The 17,325-nt window shown below is 43.7% G+C and overlaps 2 protein-coding genes across 16 annotated transcripts in view; one reads left to right on the top strand and one right to left on the bottom strand.

Moving 5' to 3' along the window:
* LOC125162396 (serine/threonine-protein phosphatase 4 regulatory subunit 1-like) overlaps positions 1-363 on the bottom strand; it is an 84,092-nt gene extending 83,729 nt beyond the window's left edge. For 9 of the 13 annotated variants that reach the window (XR_007151022.1, XR_007151021.1, XR_007151024.1 and 6 more), the window contains exons 1-2: positions 313-363; positions 117-161 (exon numbers count right to left, since the gene is read on the bottom strand). Coding sequence is in view for 4 of the 13 variants with exons in the window: in XM_047853347.1 (XP_047709303.1) it covers positions 117-161; positions 313-319 (52 nt within the window). In the remaining 9 variants the exon portion in view is untranslated. Of the gene's footprint in view, positions 1-116; positions 162-312 lie in introns of those variants that run through there. The other 4 variants (XM_047853344.1, XM_047853346.1, XM_047853348.1 and 1 more) reach the window with 3 other exon arrangements.
* Positions 364-449: 86 nt separating this feature from the next.
* Positions 450-17,325, top strand: part of RAB22A (RAB22A, member RAS oncogene family) — a 57,749-nt gene continuing 40,873 nt past the window's right edge. Inside the window, exons 1-2 of one of the 3 annotated variants that reach the window (XM_047853352.1) lie at positions 450-795; positions 1,780-1,859. In XM_047853352.1, coding sequence (XP_047709308.1) covers positions 760-795; positions 1,780-1,859 — 116 coding nt within the window. In that variant the 5' untranslated portion in view covers positions 450-759. The remainder of the gene's footprint in view (positions 796-1,779; positions 1,860-17,325) is intronic. The other 2 variants (XM_047853351.1, XM_047853350.1) reach the window with 2 other exon arrangements.

Here is a 17,325-nt window from a genome sequence, read left to right as displayed (position 1 = left end):
GTTCTTCTGTCCCAACAGGGAGGGCCTGGCCTGTAGCTCTCCCGCGGCGTTCCGTGCACCCCGAATTCCGTGAGAGGTTCCCCGGGAGGGGCGGGGGCGCCCCAACTGATACTTACAATCGTCTAAGTCATCGTGCAAGTCCACAAAGTACAGAGGGATCTCTGAAAACCAAGAAACACACAGGAGTTACACATTAGGAGGGGGGCCGCGGCAGGCGGGCTCAGGGGCGGACGGGGGTCCCCGGGCCTCCTGGGGTGGTCCGGCTTGGGGGGAGGGGGCCGCCCCTGCGCCCAGGGAGCCAACCCCACTCACCCGCCATCTTGGGATGGGCCAGGAGGCGGGGTCCGCGCGGGGGGGGGCGGGACCGGGGCGAGGGGCGGGGCCTAGGGCTCCGGGCCCCGCCCCCCAGGGCCGGCACCTCCCCGCGAGCCTCGCGGCGCCGGCCGACCCCGCCCTCCCGGCGAAGGTGGCTGCCGAGGTGGGCGGGGAGGTCAGGTGACCCGGCAAGGCGTCCCAAGATGGCGGCGGCAGCGGCGCCCGGGAGGCCGGAGCACCGTCCGGGCTGCTGAGGCGGGCCCCGCGCGGCTGGCGGCGGACGGGACGGGCCGAGGGCTGGCGAGCGGACGGCCGCCGCCTCTGCGCGCCCCGCGGCCGGGGCTGAGCCGTGCGGCGGCGCCGCCGGGGGATGCTCGTGCTGGGCCCGGCCTCTCCCTCTTCAACTTAGGGCGGCGGCGGGCCCGCGCCCCTGGCTCCCGGGCCATGGCGCTGAGGGAGCTCAAAGTGTGTCTGCTGGGGGTGAGTGGCGGCTGGCCGGCCGGGAGGGCCGCGGGAGGCCGGGCAGGCCGAGGACCCAAGCGTGCCCGAGTCCCCTCCGCCCCTTCCCCCAGCCTCCGTGCGGGACTTGCCCCGGGACCCTCCCTCCGGCCCCCGGGTCATCCTTGCCCCCCTTGCCACCCGCCCCTGAGGGTCCTACTGGCCGGAAGGACCCTCTGCCCTGTCCCTCCCTGGAGCCCAAGGACTCCTCCCGCCCCCAGAGGGTGAGGAGCCTTCCCTGCCTCTCCGTTGCATCTAGGTTGAGAGCAGCTCCCAAATAGTTTCCTACTAAGGTACTAGTTAGAAGTTGGCCAAGTCTTCCAGAGTGAAACCAATAGCAGGTCTTCAGGTTTTACAAGCAGCGTCCTCTCCTTTCTCGTTTGTTTGGAGTTTTTGAACTTGTGGGATCACCCCCCCTCCCCCCTTCTCGCAGAGTTACTTTCTTGGGGGAAAGTTCAGATCACGAAACTCCAAGAACTAGTTGGAAGCTTCAGCTTCCTGCCTTTTCAGGGCAACTTTGCCTCTTGAGATCCCGCTTTGCGCAGTGAATGCTCTCTTGCCTGAGTTGCTGCTTTAGAGAGTGAAAGGGATTCCAATAACTAGCCTTCCCCCTTCCCAAATAGGGTGGGGCTGTGATTTATCAGGGATTACTCAGAAGGAATTCAAGAGTTCAGAGTTTACTTATACACGTTAACAAGAGAGTTTGTCACTTTTCACACTAAGCAGCAACTTTGGGTTTTTCAGAAGATTCTAATGGCTCCTAAAAACTGCAAAACCCCTCTCCTGCAGTGCATTTTGAAATCTAATTACTCCCGCTGGATGTTTATGAAAACCTTCGTTGTGTCTCTTAACTTCTGAAACTTAGCATGTACAGTGATTTTTCTGAAATCCTGAACCCATGGCCCAATGTAGTTTTCGCTGTCTGCAAGCAAGGAGACTTATTTGTGTGTCTCCCTTCTCTTGCAGGATACAGGCGTAGGTAAATCGAGCATCGTATGGCGGTTCGTGGAAGACAGTTTTGATCCGAACATCAACCCAACAATAGGGTAAGAGATTAAATGTGTTGAATATGTAGCTAAAGGTGTATTGGAAGTCCTTCCAAATTAAAAAGTGTGTTACGGGCGAGGGAGTGGGTATGCGTTCACCGGTGGCAGTCTCCATCATCTCTGGAAGGACTTGAAAGTACAGTGAGGACCGGTGTGTTTGGGGAAAGTTGTCTTTTGATTTGTGAGGTGAACACTTCAAACTAAAAATACAAGTTGAAGTTTCGGGTAGAGTGTACTTCCGTCTGTAAATATGAACGACAATTACGTCTTGAAATAAAGCAGAAGAAACGAGGTCCTGGTAATACTCTTTCAGGGACGTCAACCGAAAGATACTTAGATGGTTTTAGTTCTTTTCCTGAAAAGTGGGAGGCATCTGTCAGACTGGGAGGGCTGGCACATGGGTAAGTGGACGCCCAGGACAGCGCTTCTGGCCGCGTCACCACTGCTCCTGTCCCCTTCTCTCCTGCGCAAGTAGGAATCATGAATTAATACATTAATGTTGAAATGGCAGCTTTTTCCTGGTGTCTGGTTCTTGGGGTAAGTGAAACTGACTGGCTATATAGGTTTTTGACTGTGAGAAAACCTTTCAGGGTAACTATTGTAATACTAAGACTTTTGCCGTGAGAAGTTGTGTCTTGTAGGTTTTACTACTGTGCAAGGCTTATAAAATTAAATAGCTGCTATGCTGTGTTTATTGCAAACCCCCAATCAAATGGTATCTTCCATTTAAAGAAACATTCAGTGCTCCTGCAGAAACAGTTTACAACGTACACAATCCCGTTTGCGGGCGTGGAGGTGAAACCACCACTATCGTTCTGAAATTAAAATGCCCTTCTTTATCCTTCAAGAAAGAACTGCGTATGTGCGCTTGTGTAAAACGTGACCTCATCCGCCTTCGGGCCTGCCTGTTGCTACCTGCCTGGGAAAGCGAAGTGACAGGAAGTGATAGCAAGTAGTGCTGGTGACTCAGTGCGTGACACATTTCACACCAGGTCAGAGCTGGAAACACGGCTCTGGAATACGCAGACACCACCTTGGTGAAAAGTGCTCTCTCAGACGAGGAGACAGAACAGGAGGGGTATGGTTCCAGTGGTGGTGATGTGGCCAGCAGCCCCGTCCTGGGCGTCCACTTCCCCAGGCTGGCGGACGCTGGGGTTCCCCACCTTGACTCCCGCTCTCTTCACCAAGGGGTCTTGGCTCACATTTCACAGGCAAGAGGAAGATGAGGTTTTCCCTTCATTTCCTTCCACTTGTCCTGGTTTCTTTTCTCTCGGCCTCCGCAGGTATCTTCCTCCTTTTGTGACCAGCTCCCCTCACACCTGAGCCCTGGAGCCCCCTCATCACCACTTGTCCCTTTCTTCTTCCCATGCCCCGCCTCCTTGTCACAGCCTGCAAACGTGTCCCCGACTCACCTGCTGTCCTAAGACCATACCATTTCCCAAGCCTGCCGTGCCGGTGGCGGGAACTCCTGGAAGAGAGGTTGCTGCTCCCTCGACTGCTGTTCCCTCTTGGACCTACTGTTGTCTCCATTCCACCCTCAGCATCCCACTAAAACCACCTTCCCTCCGTACTGGTTTCCGTCGAGTTGACAAAAACAAGAAACAAGGGCTTTTTTTTTTTCTTTATTCATTGAGTGCTTTCTATACGCCACATGCCGGACTGGGTGCTGGTAATTTAAGCCAGGGGTCAGCAGACTGGACCTTTGGCCTCCCTGCTGTTTTTATAGATAAAACTTCACCGAATCACAGTCGTACTTACGCACATACTGTGTCCACTGCTCTCTGGCTACAATGGTAGAGTTGAATAGTTGTGACTAAGGTCCTGTAGCCCAGAAAGTTGAAAATATACGCTGTTTGGCCCTTCTCAGAAAGTTGGCCAACCCCTAATGTGGATAGAATCGGTTCCTGCCCTGGTGGACCTTCCCTACAAGGAGGAAAGAGATACATCCTAAAACTAACGTGCAGGAAATGATTTATTGGACCTTTATCTGTGCTACAAAACACAGAGAAACGTGGGAGCACGATAGGTAACAGGGGCTTGGCCAAACATAAAGGAATGGCTGATTCTCGAGGGAAACAGTGGAGGTGTAAAGCATTCGGAAGCCCTGTTTGAAAATTGGCAGATGAGTGGATTATGCAGTCTTTAATTTTAGCTGTGTCGGAGGGTGCATGGTAGTACCTCATTCTGGTCTTAATTTCCATTTCCCAAAGATGGGCGGAGGGCATAGGTGCAGAGGGAGGTAGGAGGCACAGAATGTCTAAATTCCCATTTTCCACAGAAAGCTCCAATTTAAGTCCAGGCCTGATGGCTCCTAGGGCCCATGCTTCCCCTCACCCCACGCTGTATGACATATGTGGCCATTAGGGAAGGCCCATGAGTATGGGAGGAGTGAGGGCCTTAGGACAGGAAGAGGGATGGCTACCAAGTTCTGCAGGGGACGAGGTCCAAATCACGGGTTGGAAATATGGGCCTGGCCCTAAGGGGAAGCCTGGAGAAGTTGACTTGAGACTACAGTGCACAGGTGAAGTTGAGTTGTGGGGGGGATGAGAGCGCTCGTGGGAAATGTGGGGAGCAGGACACGGTTGGGGAAGACCTACGTTTGCAAAACAAGCGTTGGAGGGCGGGAGAGAAGACAGCAAGGGAGTGTGATCACGGAGGAAGAGAACTAGGGAAGACAAGGGTTGCCCTCCAGCACGCCAACACCTGGTAAGTGGTCTTGGAGCCTCCCCTGAACTCCAGGACCTGGCCACCCCCACCCCCCCGCCCATGCCCTGTTCTCCCGCCTCATGGTTGCTGCCGTCCCCCCTGCCGCTCACTTCCCTCGACGCCAACAACTAGTTAACTTCCACACTTCAAAAACTTTCTTCTTAAACTTTTGATTACAGTTTCTTTTAAAGAGCAAAGGTGGTTTTTGATCAAGTCCAGTGTATCAGTTATTTTTATAGTTCATGTTTTTTGTGTCTTACGCATCCATCCAAAATCATCAAGATTTTCTCCTATGCTTTTGTTTAGAGTTCTTACGCCTTTATGTTTGAAATCTTAGTTTGTGACTTAATTCTACTAGCTGTAGTTTACTGTGCGAAGGAAGTCAAGGATCATTTTTTCCCATGTGTCAGTCTAGTCATTATAGCAACATTTGTTAATGATGAATTCTGCATTTATGTAATTAAATTACCTTGGCGCCTCTGTCAAAAATTAGTATGTATGTGTGGGTCCATTTCTGTTGCATGGATCCATTTGTGTATCGTAGTGCTAGTACGATACGTGGCCCCGGTTGCTGTAGATTTGTAGACATCTTGAAATCTCCAAATGTTGAATCAGGCAGTGTACGGCCGTTGTATTCATATTTTTAAAAATCTGTTTGACTCCTCTCAGTCCTTTATATTTCTGTTTGAACTTTAGAATCGTAATGCCCAATTTGTGAAGAAAAGAAAAACAAAAAAACCCTGAAATTTTCATTGGGAATATAGCTAATCTACTGAATAACTTGGAGACAGTCGACATCTTAACAATATTGTGTCTTCTTATCCGTAAACATGGCATACTTCTGCACTAATTTATTTCTGATTTCTGTCCACAAAGTTTTTTAGTTGTCAGTGTGCAGGCTTTGCACATATTTTGTTAAATTTTTCCCAAGTAGTTTGTTTTTATGATTAGCAGATGGAATTTATTTCAGTTTTTATTTATTTATTTTGAGAGAGAGAGAGAGAGAGGGCACGTGAGAGCAAGCACACAAGCAGGGGTGGGGCAGAGAGAGAAGGAGAGATGGGGGGTGGGGGGGAAGAGAGAGAATCCCAAGCAAACTCATGCTCAGCATGGAGCCAAACGCGAGGCTCAATCTCATGACTGAGATCATGACCTGAGCTGAACTCAAGAGTCAGCCGCGGATGCCTGGGTAGCTCAATCCGTTGAGCCTCCAACTCAGCTCAGGTCATGAACTTGTGATTCGTGAGTTTGAGCCCCATGTGGGGCTCTGTGCTGACAACTCAGAGCCTGGAGCCTGCTTTGGATTCTGTGTCTCCCTCTCCCTCTGTTCCTCCCTTCCCCCGCCCCCCCCCCCCATACTTTGTCTCTCTGTCTCTCAAAATAAAGATTAAAAAAAAAAAAAAAAAGTCAGTGCTTAACCAACTGAGCCACCCAGCTGCCCCTAATTTCAATTTATTTTTAATGTAATTTATTGTCAATTTGGCTAACATACAGTGTGTAAAGTGTGCTCTTGGTTTTTGGGGTAGTTTCCTGGAATCTCAATTTTTTTTAATGTTTTTATTTTTGAGAGGGAGGGTGGGAGCATGAGTGGGGGAGGGGCAGAGAGAGAGGGAGACAGAGGATCTGAAGCAGGCTCCACACTGTCACTGCAGGGCCCACTGTGGGGCTTGGACTCATGAACCGCGAGGTTATGACTTGAGCCAAAGTCAGCCGCTTAACCGACTGAGCCACGTGGGCAGCCCCCTAAATTCAATTTTTAATTGTTTGTTGCTGAAATATAGAATAAATTTTATTTATATGTGTTGGCCTTGTATCTTGTGACTTCCTAAATTTACTTAGTTCAGGCACTTTTTTCATAGATGCCTTGGGATTTTCTTAGGTGTACAATCATGTCCTAGGTAATAGACTGTTTTACCTCTTCCTTTCCAATCAGTATGTCTTTTTTTTTTTTTTTTTTTTTTTTTTTTTTGCTTGCCATATTACGTTAGCTGAGACCTCCAGTACTTTGTTGAGAAGTGGTAAGAGCAGATGTCTTTACCTTATTCCCGATCTTGGGGTGGGAAACATTGGATCTTTTACCATTAAGTTAGATGGTTAGGCCCTAGGTTTTTTTTATAGGTGCCCACTGTCAGGTTGAAAAGAAAATGTTCTCATCTATCCCTAAATCAGTGAGATCTTTCATCAGGAATTATGTTGAATTCTGTCAGGGGGTTTGGTTTTGTGTTTTGTTTTTACATGTTTTGAACTGTTCTTATTTTCTTTTTTAGTCTTAAAATAGTGGATAACAACAATCTATACTAAAATATTAAATGTGTTCCTAGGAAAAATTTCACTTGGTTATTGTGCATTATTTAATACATTATTGGGTTTGGGGGCACCCGGATGGCTCCGCCGGTTAGGCGTCCAACTTCAGCTCAGGTCATGATCTCATGGTTCATGAGTTCGAGCCCCACATGGGGCTCACTGCTGGCTGCCCATCCCCCACTCATTCTCTCTCCATCTCTCACCCCCCCGCCCCAAAATACATTATTGGGTTTGATTTATTAAAATTTTGCTAAGGGTTTTTGCCTCTATGAGGTGAAGAATTATCTGTAGTTTTCTATAATGTCTTTTTCTTGTTTTGGTATCAGGGCTTCGTAAAATAAGTTGGGAAATGTTTTCTCCTTTTCTACTTTTTTGCAAGGGTTTATGTAGAACTGGTGTTATTTCTTCCTTAAAGGTTTGGCGTGATTCACAAATGAAGCCATCTGAGTAAGGAGATTTCTTTGTCAGAGAAATTAACTACAGGGGCGCCTGGCTGGCTCAGTTAAGCATCTAACTCTTAATCTCCACTCAGGTCCTGATCTCACGGTTTGTGAGTTGGAGCCCTGCGTTGGGCTCTGTGCTGTCAGCTCGAAGCCTGCTTAAGATTCTCTCTCCCTCCCTCTCTCTGCCCCTCCTCACCTCTCTCTCTCTCTCAAACATTTTTTTTTTAATTATTAAAAACAAAATTTTAACAACAGATTAAATTTCTTTAGTAGATACAGGTGTATTCATTTCTTCCCAAGTAAGCTTTGGTAGTTTGTGTTTTTCAGTGAATTTGTCTGTTGTATCTATTTTTTAATTTATTGACATAAAATTCATTTAAAACATTTTATTATCATTTTAATATCTTTAGGATCTGTCCAGTTTACTAATTTTAATGATCTTTTCAAAGAACCAGCTTATTTCATTAATATTTCTGTATTTTCTATTTCATTGATTTTTGCTTTTATCTTTGGGTTTCCTTTTTTTTCCTCATTTGCTTATTTTGGCTAATTCTTTTTTTTTTTTTTTTTTTAAGTTTTTTAACCTGGAAGTTTACAATATTGATTTTTAGGGCCTTTTTTTTTTTTTTTTTTTTTTTTTCATTATATGAGCATTCAGAACTGTAAATTGGGGCGCCTGGGTGGCTCAGTCAGTTAAGCATCCGACTTCAGCTCGGGTCATGATCTCACGCTCCATGAGTTCGAGCCCCACATCGGGCTCTGTGCTAACAGCTCAGAGCCTGGAGCCTGCTTTGGATTCTGTGTCTCCCTCTCTCTCTGCCCCTCCCTGGCTCATGCTCTCTCTCTGTCTCAAAAATAAAATAAAAACATTAAAAAAAAAATTAAAAAAAGAACTGTAAATTTTCCTGTAAGAACTGGTTTAAGTGAATCCCACAGATTTTGATACACTGTATTTTCATTTTCATTTAGTTCAGAGTATTTATTTCCCTTGTGATTTGCTTGACCTGTTGGTTGTTGAGAAGTAGTCCCTAACCTCTAATTATTAGGGATTTTCCCGAAATTTTTCGATTATTGATTTCTAGTTTAAATCTATTGTGGTCAGAAAATGTATTCACTATTATTTCAAACCTTTTACATTTGACATTTGTTTTATGGTCTAGAATATGGTCTTCGCGAATGTTCATGTGCACGAGAAAAAAATGTGTTCTATAAATGTTAGCTTGGTTAACAGCACTGTTTATGTCTTTATCTTTACTGTTTTTCCCCCCCTCTCATTTGCAGTGACAGGAGTGTTTGAAATCCAACCCGAATTGAGAATTTGTCTATTTCTCTTTTGTTCAATTTAATCAATTTTTGTTCATGTATTTTGAAGCTCTTAGATTGAGTGTTTCCACGTGTCGCATTATTTTTCTTGATAACTTGACCCCCTCACCATCATAAAACATCTTTTTCCCTGGTAATAGCCCTGATTCTGAATTTTACTGTAGAAATTAATACAGGCTCTTCAGCTCTCTGTTGATTAGTGTTTGCGTATCTTTTCCCATCCATTTACATTTAACCCGTTTATATCATCTATTTGAAGGAGGTTTCTTGTAGACAGCATTATGGGTCCTGCTTTTAAGCTTAATCTGACAGTCTCTACTTTTAAATTGGAGTGTTTAGACCTTTACTGTCCAGCACAGTTGCCAAAGCCACATGTGGCTATTTGAATTTAAGTTAATATTAAAAATTTAGTTCCTCAGTCATACAAGCTATCTTTCAGTTCTCATGAAAAGAAGCTATGTTGCATAATGCTGATTTGCACCATTTTGGGGGCACCTGGGTGGCTCAACCAGTTAGGCGTCTGACTTGGGCTCAGGTCCTGATCTCACCGTTCGTGGGTTTGAGCCCCACATCGGGCTCTCTGCTCTCAGCCAGTACAGAGCCCGCTTCAGATCCTCTGTTCCCTTCTCTCTCTGCCCCTCCCCCACTAGCACGCATGCATTCTCTCAAAAATAAAAATAAATATTAAAAAAGACAAACCATTTTTACTTATTTGAAAAGAAAAAAACATTTTTATTGATTGTAACTATCAATATGGTTTGGCTTAAATCTACCATCCTGCTGTATTTTCCTATTTGGCCCATGTTAATGATTCCATTTCAACTCCACTATCTGCTTGTTAGCTCTGTTTCTTTGTTTTTTATTTTGGTGGTTGCACTAGGATTTACAACGTACTTCTTTTTCAGTCTACCTTCAAATAATACACAATTTTCACATATGGTATAAGAACCTTACAAGAATATACTTTCGTTTTCCCTCTTGTGCTTTGTGCTATTACTGTGATATGTTTCACTCTTCACTCCTGCATCTTACAAGATTCATAATATACTTTTTTTTTTTTTTTTGGCCTCAGAATGGATCAGCGATCCTTTAAAGAGACTGTTGGTCTTTTTTTCTGGGTCCTTATGCCACTATCACAGTTTTTTCACTTCTGTATCTTTGTAATGAGTCTTAATGTCCAATGATGTGGCCTTGTGTTGTTCTTCAAGAATGTCTTGCCTTGCATTTCCATATAAACATTAAAAAATCGTCTTGTCCATTCTCACACATACCAACATGTTAATCTCCACTGTTTCTGATTGGCATTCCACTGCATTTATAGATCAGTTTGGAAAGAAATGACATTTTTATGATATTGAATTTTCTAATATATGAACCTTGATTATTCTTCCATTTATTAGACAAGCTTCTTTATTTTCTGTCAGTATTTCTTCTACTTCTCTATATAGTGGACTGGCACATTTTTCATTATATTTATTCTAAGGGTTTGATGTTCCAAAGCAATTTTATGCTGTTAATATACTACATGGTACTGTTTTGAAATGTACTTATTTCTAATCTTAAACTTTTTATTTCTTTTTTTATTGAATTGAGTAGGATCTCCAGTACAATATTGAATAGAAATGTGGTCCTGGGTATCCTTATTCTAATCGTAGGGGGAAAGCTTTCACTGTCATACTATTAAATATATCTGCTGTAGGTTTTTTGTTATTTGAGTGTTTTTGGGTTTTTTTTTGTCCATGCGCCTTATCACATTACAGAGTGTCCTTCTTTACATCATTTGCTGGGATTTTTTTTTTCTTTTTTTACGTGAACGAGTGTGGGGTTTATCAAAAGATTTTTGTACGTCTACTGGATCAGTCATGTAATTATTCTCTTTTATGCTGTTAATGTGGTAAATCACACTGCTGAATATTCTTGGAATAGATCCACTTAGATCATGATGTATTATTCTTTTTATATATCACTGGCTTTAGTTCGCTATTTTTTGGGCTTTTTGTGTATGTTTCAGTAAGATTGTCATGTAATAATTTTGTGATGTGCATGTCAAGTTTGGTGTCAGGGTTTTGCTTCTCTTACAAAATGAGTTGGGATACTCTTCTACGGAAGAGTTTGTATAAAATTGCTCTTAGTTTTTAAGTGATTAGTAAAATTCATCAGTGATGCCATCTGGGCTTCTAGGCATCCTTGTGGAGTGGAGTTTAAGGAGCCAATTTCTTTTCAGAGTTGTAAGATTATTCATTTACACATTATCTATTTCTTCTTGTATTGGTTTTGATATTGGAGTCTCGGGGGTTTTTTAAGGATTTTGGCTCTTCCATAAGCTTTTTCCAATTCGCATAAAGATGTTAAGATTCTAAACTGATCCCCCTTTTACATTTCTGACATGAGTTTTGCCCTTGATCGGCTCTACACTGTGTCCACTTTGTAATTCATTAATTTCTGCTCGTATCTTGATTGTTTCTGTCCTATTCAACGTGCTGCTCTTTTCTAACGTCTTGAGGTAGATGATGATATCATTGGTTCTCAGTCCCTATTTTTTTCATGCCCGCAAGACGGGGAGGGGCAGAGAGAGACCATCCCCAGCAGGGATTCCCATATGGACCTCAGTCTCACGAACTGTGAGATCACCACCGGAGCCAAAATCAGGAGTTGGACACTCAACCGACTGAGCCACCCAGGCACCCCAGTTGTGGCGATTACATTTTGAAACCTTAACCATAGCTCTTGCTGATTCCAACAAGTTTTTGTATATCATAATTTCCTTATCATTCGTTTCAAAATGTTTTTCACTTTCTGGTAAGATTACATCCTTGTGGGGGGGTTGGGTGCGGCACCTGGGAGGCTCAGTCGGTTGAGCTTCCGACTTCAGCTCAGGTCATGATCTCACAGTTCTTGAGATTGAGCCCCACATCAGGCTCTATGCTGACAGCTCAGAGCTTGGAGCCTGCTTCAGATTCTGTGTCTCCTCTTTCTCTTTCTCTCTGTCCCTCCCCAACTCACACTCTGTCTCTCTCAAAAATAAATAAACGTAAAAAAATAAAAAAACAAAAACAAAAAGATTACATCCTTGGGGCGGCTGGGTGGTTCAGTCGGTTAAGCTTCTGACATCGGCTCCGGTCATGATCTCACGGTTGATGGGTTTGAGCCCCGCATCAGGCTCTCTGCTGTCAGCATGGAACCCACTTTGGATTCTCTGTCCACACCCCCTCTCTCTGCCCCTCCCCTCCTTGTGTGTACACGCTTGCTTTCTCTCAAAAATAAACATTTTTTTTTAAAAAAAGATTACATCCTTGATTTAAGTGTCATTTAGATGTGTTTCTCAATTTTCAAATATAAGGAAGTTCTCTAACTTTTTGTTAATGATTACTGACATAATTATACTGAGGTGACAACATAATTTTATGACTTAAGTCCTTTAAAATATGATACAGTTTACTATGTGACACAGCATATGTCAATTTTAGGAACACGTATTCCATATGTGTTTGAAAAGTTTGCATACTGTGCACCTGTTAGGTGCTGTATTCCATGAATGGAATTAGGTCAAGTTCATTAATCATGTTGTTTATTCTTTCTGTTATCCTTGCTAGTTTTTTGGTCTATCTAAATCCAACAGTTACTGAGAGAAGTAGATTAGAAACTCTCACCATGGTTATGTGTTTGTCTGTTTACCCTGTTCATTCTGTTTCATTTTATCAAAACATGAAGTACCTATAAATTTAGAATTTTATATCTTACTGGTAATGCAAACCTTCTAACATTCTGAAATGTACTCTTTTAAGTTCTAGGGTGCATTTTGCCTTGAAGTATAATTTCTTTTGGTTGGGAATTGCGTGCTGCATATTTTCTCATTCTTTTGTTTTTTAACCCTTCTGTATCTTTATATTTAAGGTGAGTCTCTTGTCAGCAGCTTATGATTTGATTCTGGTAATGTATCTGGTAGGGTGTATATAACCAACACCCTAATTAAACTCCAGAAATTTACATCACCTCAGAAAGTTCCTTCTGTGAGTCTCATTCCCCTAAGCAGCAGCTGTGGTGATCTCAGTCACTATGGATGAATTTGCCTGTTCTTGAATTTCACCTAAATGGAATAAATGGTGTCTAGTTTATTCTTCGTAAAACAAATGTTTTGGAGATTCAGCTGTGTTGCTACATGTATTATAGTACTGCCTATTTTTTAATTGGTGAGTGATGTTCTCCTATGAATAGGTCACAATTTATCTCTTCGGGTTTTGGACCTCCAGATCGTTTCCAGGTTTTGGCTGTTGTGACCATAGATACTGTGACCCTTCTTTTACAAGTCTTCTTGTGCACATAGGTTTTCATTTCCCTTGGGTAAATAACTAGGTTTGGAATTTCTAGTTCACAGAGTAGGTGGATGTATAATTTCATAAGGAGTTTGCCGACAGTTGTCTAACGTAGTTGTATCATTTTACCCTCCCGCTATCAATCAATGTGTGGAATTCCAGCTGTTCTACATTCTCTCCTGTATTTGTCTGTCTTTTTAACATTAGTTGTCCTAGTGGAATCAAAATGGTATCTCACTGCACTCTTTTTTTTTTTAATTTTTTTTTTCAACGTTTATTTATTTTTGGGACAGAGAGAGACAGAGCATGAACGGGGGAGGGGCAGAGAGAGAGGGAGACACAGAATCGGAAACAGGCTCCAGGCTCTGAGCCAGCAGCCCAGAGCCCGACGCGGGGCTCGAACTCACGGACCGCGAGATCGTGACCTGGCTGAAGTCGGACGCTTAACCGACGGCGCCACCCAGGCGCCCCTCACTGCACTCTTAATCTGCATTTCCGAGATGACGGATAATGTTACGTATCTTTGCGTGTGCTTTTTTGTCACTCGCCTGTCTTTTATGAAGCGATATTCAATATTCAGGTCTGTCGCCCATTTTCATTTAGGGTTTGTTTTATTTTTTATTTTTTAATTTTTTTTAATGTTTATTTATTTTTGAGAGAGAGACAGCATGAGCGAGGGAGGGGCAGAGAGAGGGAGAGAGGGAGACACAGAATCTGAAGCAGGCTTCAGGCTCCAGGCTCCAGGCTCCGAGCTCAGAGCCTGGAGCCTGACGCCTGACGTGGGGCTCAAACCCACAAACTGCAAAATCATGACCTGAGCCGAGGTCAGACACTTAACTAACTGAGCCACCCGGGCGCCCTTGGAGTTTGTTTTAATTTCCTTAATGAGTTCTTCTGATAAGGAGGAGTTTTGATTTTGATAAAGTCCACGCTATCAATTTTGTCTTTTTTTATTTATTTAAAAAAAATGTTTTTAATGTTTATTTATTTTTGACAGAGACAGAGCATGGGCGGGGGAGGGGCAGAGAGAGAGGGAGACACAGAATCCCAAGCAGGCTCCAGGCTCTGAGCTGTCAGCACAGAGCCCGACGCGGGGCTCGAACTCACAGACCAGGAGATCATGACCTGAGCCGAAGTCAGCTGAACCGACTGAGCCACCCAGGTGCCCCTCAATTTTGTCTTATTTGATTCATGCTTATTTCGTCCTCTCTAAGAAAATTCTGCCTGTCCCAAAGTCTCCACAATATTCTTCTATATTTCCTTCATAGTTTTAGCTTTACATTGAGTTCTTTGGTCTATCTCAAATTAATTTCTCACCCTTTCTGTGGATCAGGAATCTGAGTGGCTTAGCTGGTAATGGTTCTAGCTCCGAGTCTTTCGTGGTGTTGCAGTCAGTTGGGGCCGCAGTCAAATGAAGGCTTGGCTGGGACTGAAGGATCTGCTTCCAAGATGGTGCCCTCACACAGCCGTTGGCTGGAGGCCTCAGCTCCTCAGAACCCTGCCACGTGAGCCTCTCCATAGGGCCGCTTATATGTCCTCAGAACAAGGCCGCTAACTTTCCCCAGGACAGGCGAGCCACAAGAGAGCGAGGGGGAGTCTGCAGTATCTTTTATGACGCATTTAGGAGTCCCCTGCCATGGCTTCTGTTCATTAGAGGGGTGACCACATTACCCACCCCATATGTGCAGCACACAGAATGGCGCTCCGCTCTTGAAGTGGGGGGGGGGGGTTGAAACACAAAAACGGGAACATATTCTATAGCTGCCACAATTACATTAAGTGAACTTTACAACTGTGATCATCCCTGATGGGTCTGATTGTGAGCCAACATCTGAGAAATTCAAACTGAGAAAAACATTTTACTAAACAACAGGCTTGTAATCTTCAAAAGTCCAGAAAAGTCAAGGAAAGACTGAAAAACCGATCCAGGTTGAAGGAGGCTAAAGAGTCATGACCACTAGTTACAACGTGTGACTTTGAACTGGATTTTTTACCCAAAACTCGATCACTGGGACAGTTGGCAAAACTCAGATGGGTTCTGAGAAATGCATGGTGATGGTGTATCGTTAATTTCATGATTTTTAGGCTCGTTGTGCTAATGGAGGAGAATATTCGTGCTGTTAGGAAATGCCTGCTGACCTTCAGAGGTAATGAGGCAGCTTATTGTCACATGGTTCAGGATAAATAAATTCTGTGCTCCTAAGTTTTCTCTAAATTGAGGACTGTTTTAATTTTTATTTTTTTTTTTTTTTATTTTTTTTTTTTTTAGTGATGGTTAACTTACTGCAAGAAAGGCGTTTAAAAACAAGTGGCTTTTTTTTTTTTTTACTAATGTCATTGAAAGACAACTGGCTGTTTGGTGTAAAGAAAGCATGATTTGGCTCAGTCGGTTAAGCGGCCGACTTCGGCTCAGGTCATGATCTCGCGGTCCGTGAGTTCGAGCCCCTCGTCGGGCTCTGTGCTGACAGCTCAGAACCTGGAGCCTGTTTCAGATTCTGTGTCTCCCACTCTCTGACCCTCCCCTGTTCATGCTCTCTGTCTCAAAAATAAATAAACGTTAAAAAAAAAAAAAAAAAAAAAAGAAAGCATGATTGACATTGTGCTCTCGGTGCTTCTTTGCCTTCCGCAGGCCCTCAGAGCCCAGGGCCCCTTCCTCTCCCCAGATGGGGACTCCTGACTTTGGCCAGCCGCCATACCTCACTCTGGGCCACTTCACCCCTCCACCTGAATGGCCCACCTAACTAGCACCTGTGACATTAAGCAGTTACATTAGGCAGGAAGACGAAGAGGAGCAAAAAAATTTCTTGTTATTGGGGCACCTGGGGGGCTCAGTTGGTTGAGCATCCGACTTCGGCTCAGGTCATGGTCTCGCAGTTCGTGAGTTCAAGCCCTGCATCGGGCTCTGTGCTGACGGCTCGGAGCCTGGAGCCTGCTTTGGATTCTGTGTCTCCCTCTCTCTTCACCTCTCCCCTGCTCATGCTCTGTCTCTCAAAAATAAATAAATTTAAAAAAAAAAATTTTTTTTTTAATTTCTTGTTATCTTACACACATACTGCCATATCCATTGCTGCTCATTCCTTCCTGGAGAAGTGAGTTTTCATCCGACGTCATTCCCTTTTGGCCTAAGAACTTTCTTAGTGTTTCATGTATTCCGGGCAACTGGCGACAGGGTCCCTCAGTTTTTGTTTATCAGAAGACGTCGTGCCTGTACTGTATTCTCACTTCTGAAGGATATTTTTGCTAGCTAAGAGATTTCTGGGTCGATTTTCGTTGTTACCGTCGTGTATGATTCGATACTTGTACCTATTGTGTGCAATAAGTTTAGTTAACACCCATCACCACACATAGTCACAAAAGCTTTTTTTCTTGAGATGAGAACTTTTAAGTTACTCTCTTAGCAACTCTAAATACACAATACGGTATTATTAACTATAGTGCCACGCTTTACGTTACATAGTCGAAATGGGTGAAGGTGGTCAAAAGGTACAAACTCCCCATTGTAAAGTAAGTCCTGGGGATTTAGTGTACAGATTTTTCTTTCATGATTTTAAATATGTTATTCTGTTATATTCTGGTCTCATGGTTTCTGTTGAGGGGCCTATAATCATCCTTAACTTTGTTACTCTATATGTGATGAATCTTTTTATTTTGGGGCTGCTTTTAAGATCTGCTATCTTTTTTTTCTCTTTTTTTCAGCAGTTCACTATAATATGCTGGGTGCATAAAATACTCTGGATTCATTGGATCAGAGTTTCTTAGAATAGAAATTTGATTATTTGGGACATTTTCAGCCATTATTTTTGTTTTATTTTATTTGAGAGAGAGAGCAAGTGAAGGGGCAGGTTGGGGGGGTGGGGGAACAGAATCCCAAGCAGGTTCTGTGCTGTCAGTGCAGAGCCCTATGCAGGGCTCAAACCCACCAACCATGAGATCGTGCCCTGAACCGAAATCAAGAGTTGAATGCTTAACCGACTGAGCCACCCAGGCCCCCCCCCCCCCAGCCATTACTTCTTTAAATGTTTTGTCTACCCCATTCTTTTGCTCTGCCTATGGGATTCCAGTTATAAGTATATTAACCTGTTTGAGATGATCTAACAGATGACTGAGTCCTGGGGCTTCTGAGTTTGTTTTGGTTTTTTTCCATCTTTTCCTTTGTGTCCTTAGGATCCTGTTATTTCTGATCTGTCTTTAAGTTCAAGTGATCCTTTCTTCTGTCTCTTAAGTACATCTAGTGTATATTTTTACTCAAATACTATCCTTGATTCTAGAGTTTCATAGGATTCTTTTTTATATTTTATATGCTTCGATTCCCCATCTGTTCACTCAATCTGATTCTTTTTCTTTAAGTCCTGACTATATTTATAATAGCCTCTTTTA

This window comes from Prionailurus viverrinus, chromosome A3, assembly GCF_022837055.1.
Source record: "Prionailurus viverrinus isolate Anna chromosome A3, UM_Priviv_1.0, whole genome shotgun sequence".
NCBI classification, from domain to species: domain Eukaryota; kingdom Metazoa; phylum Chordata; class Mammalia; order Carnivora; family Felidae; genus Prionailurus; species Prionailurus viverrinus.
Note: the sequence above shows the minus strand (reverse complement) of the source record. Positions and strands in the feature narration are given on the sequence as shown.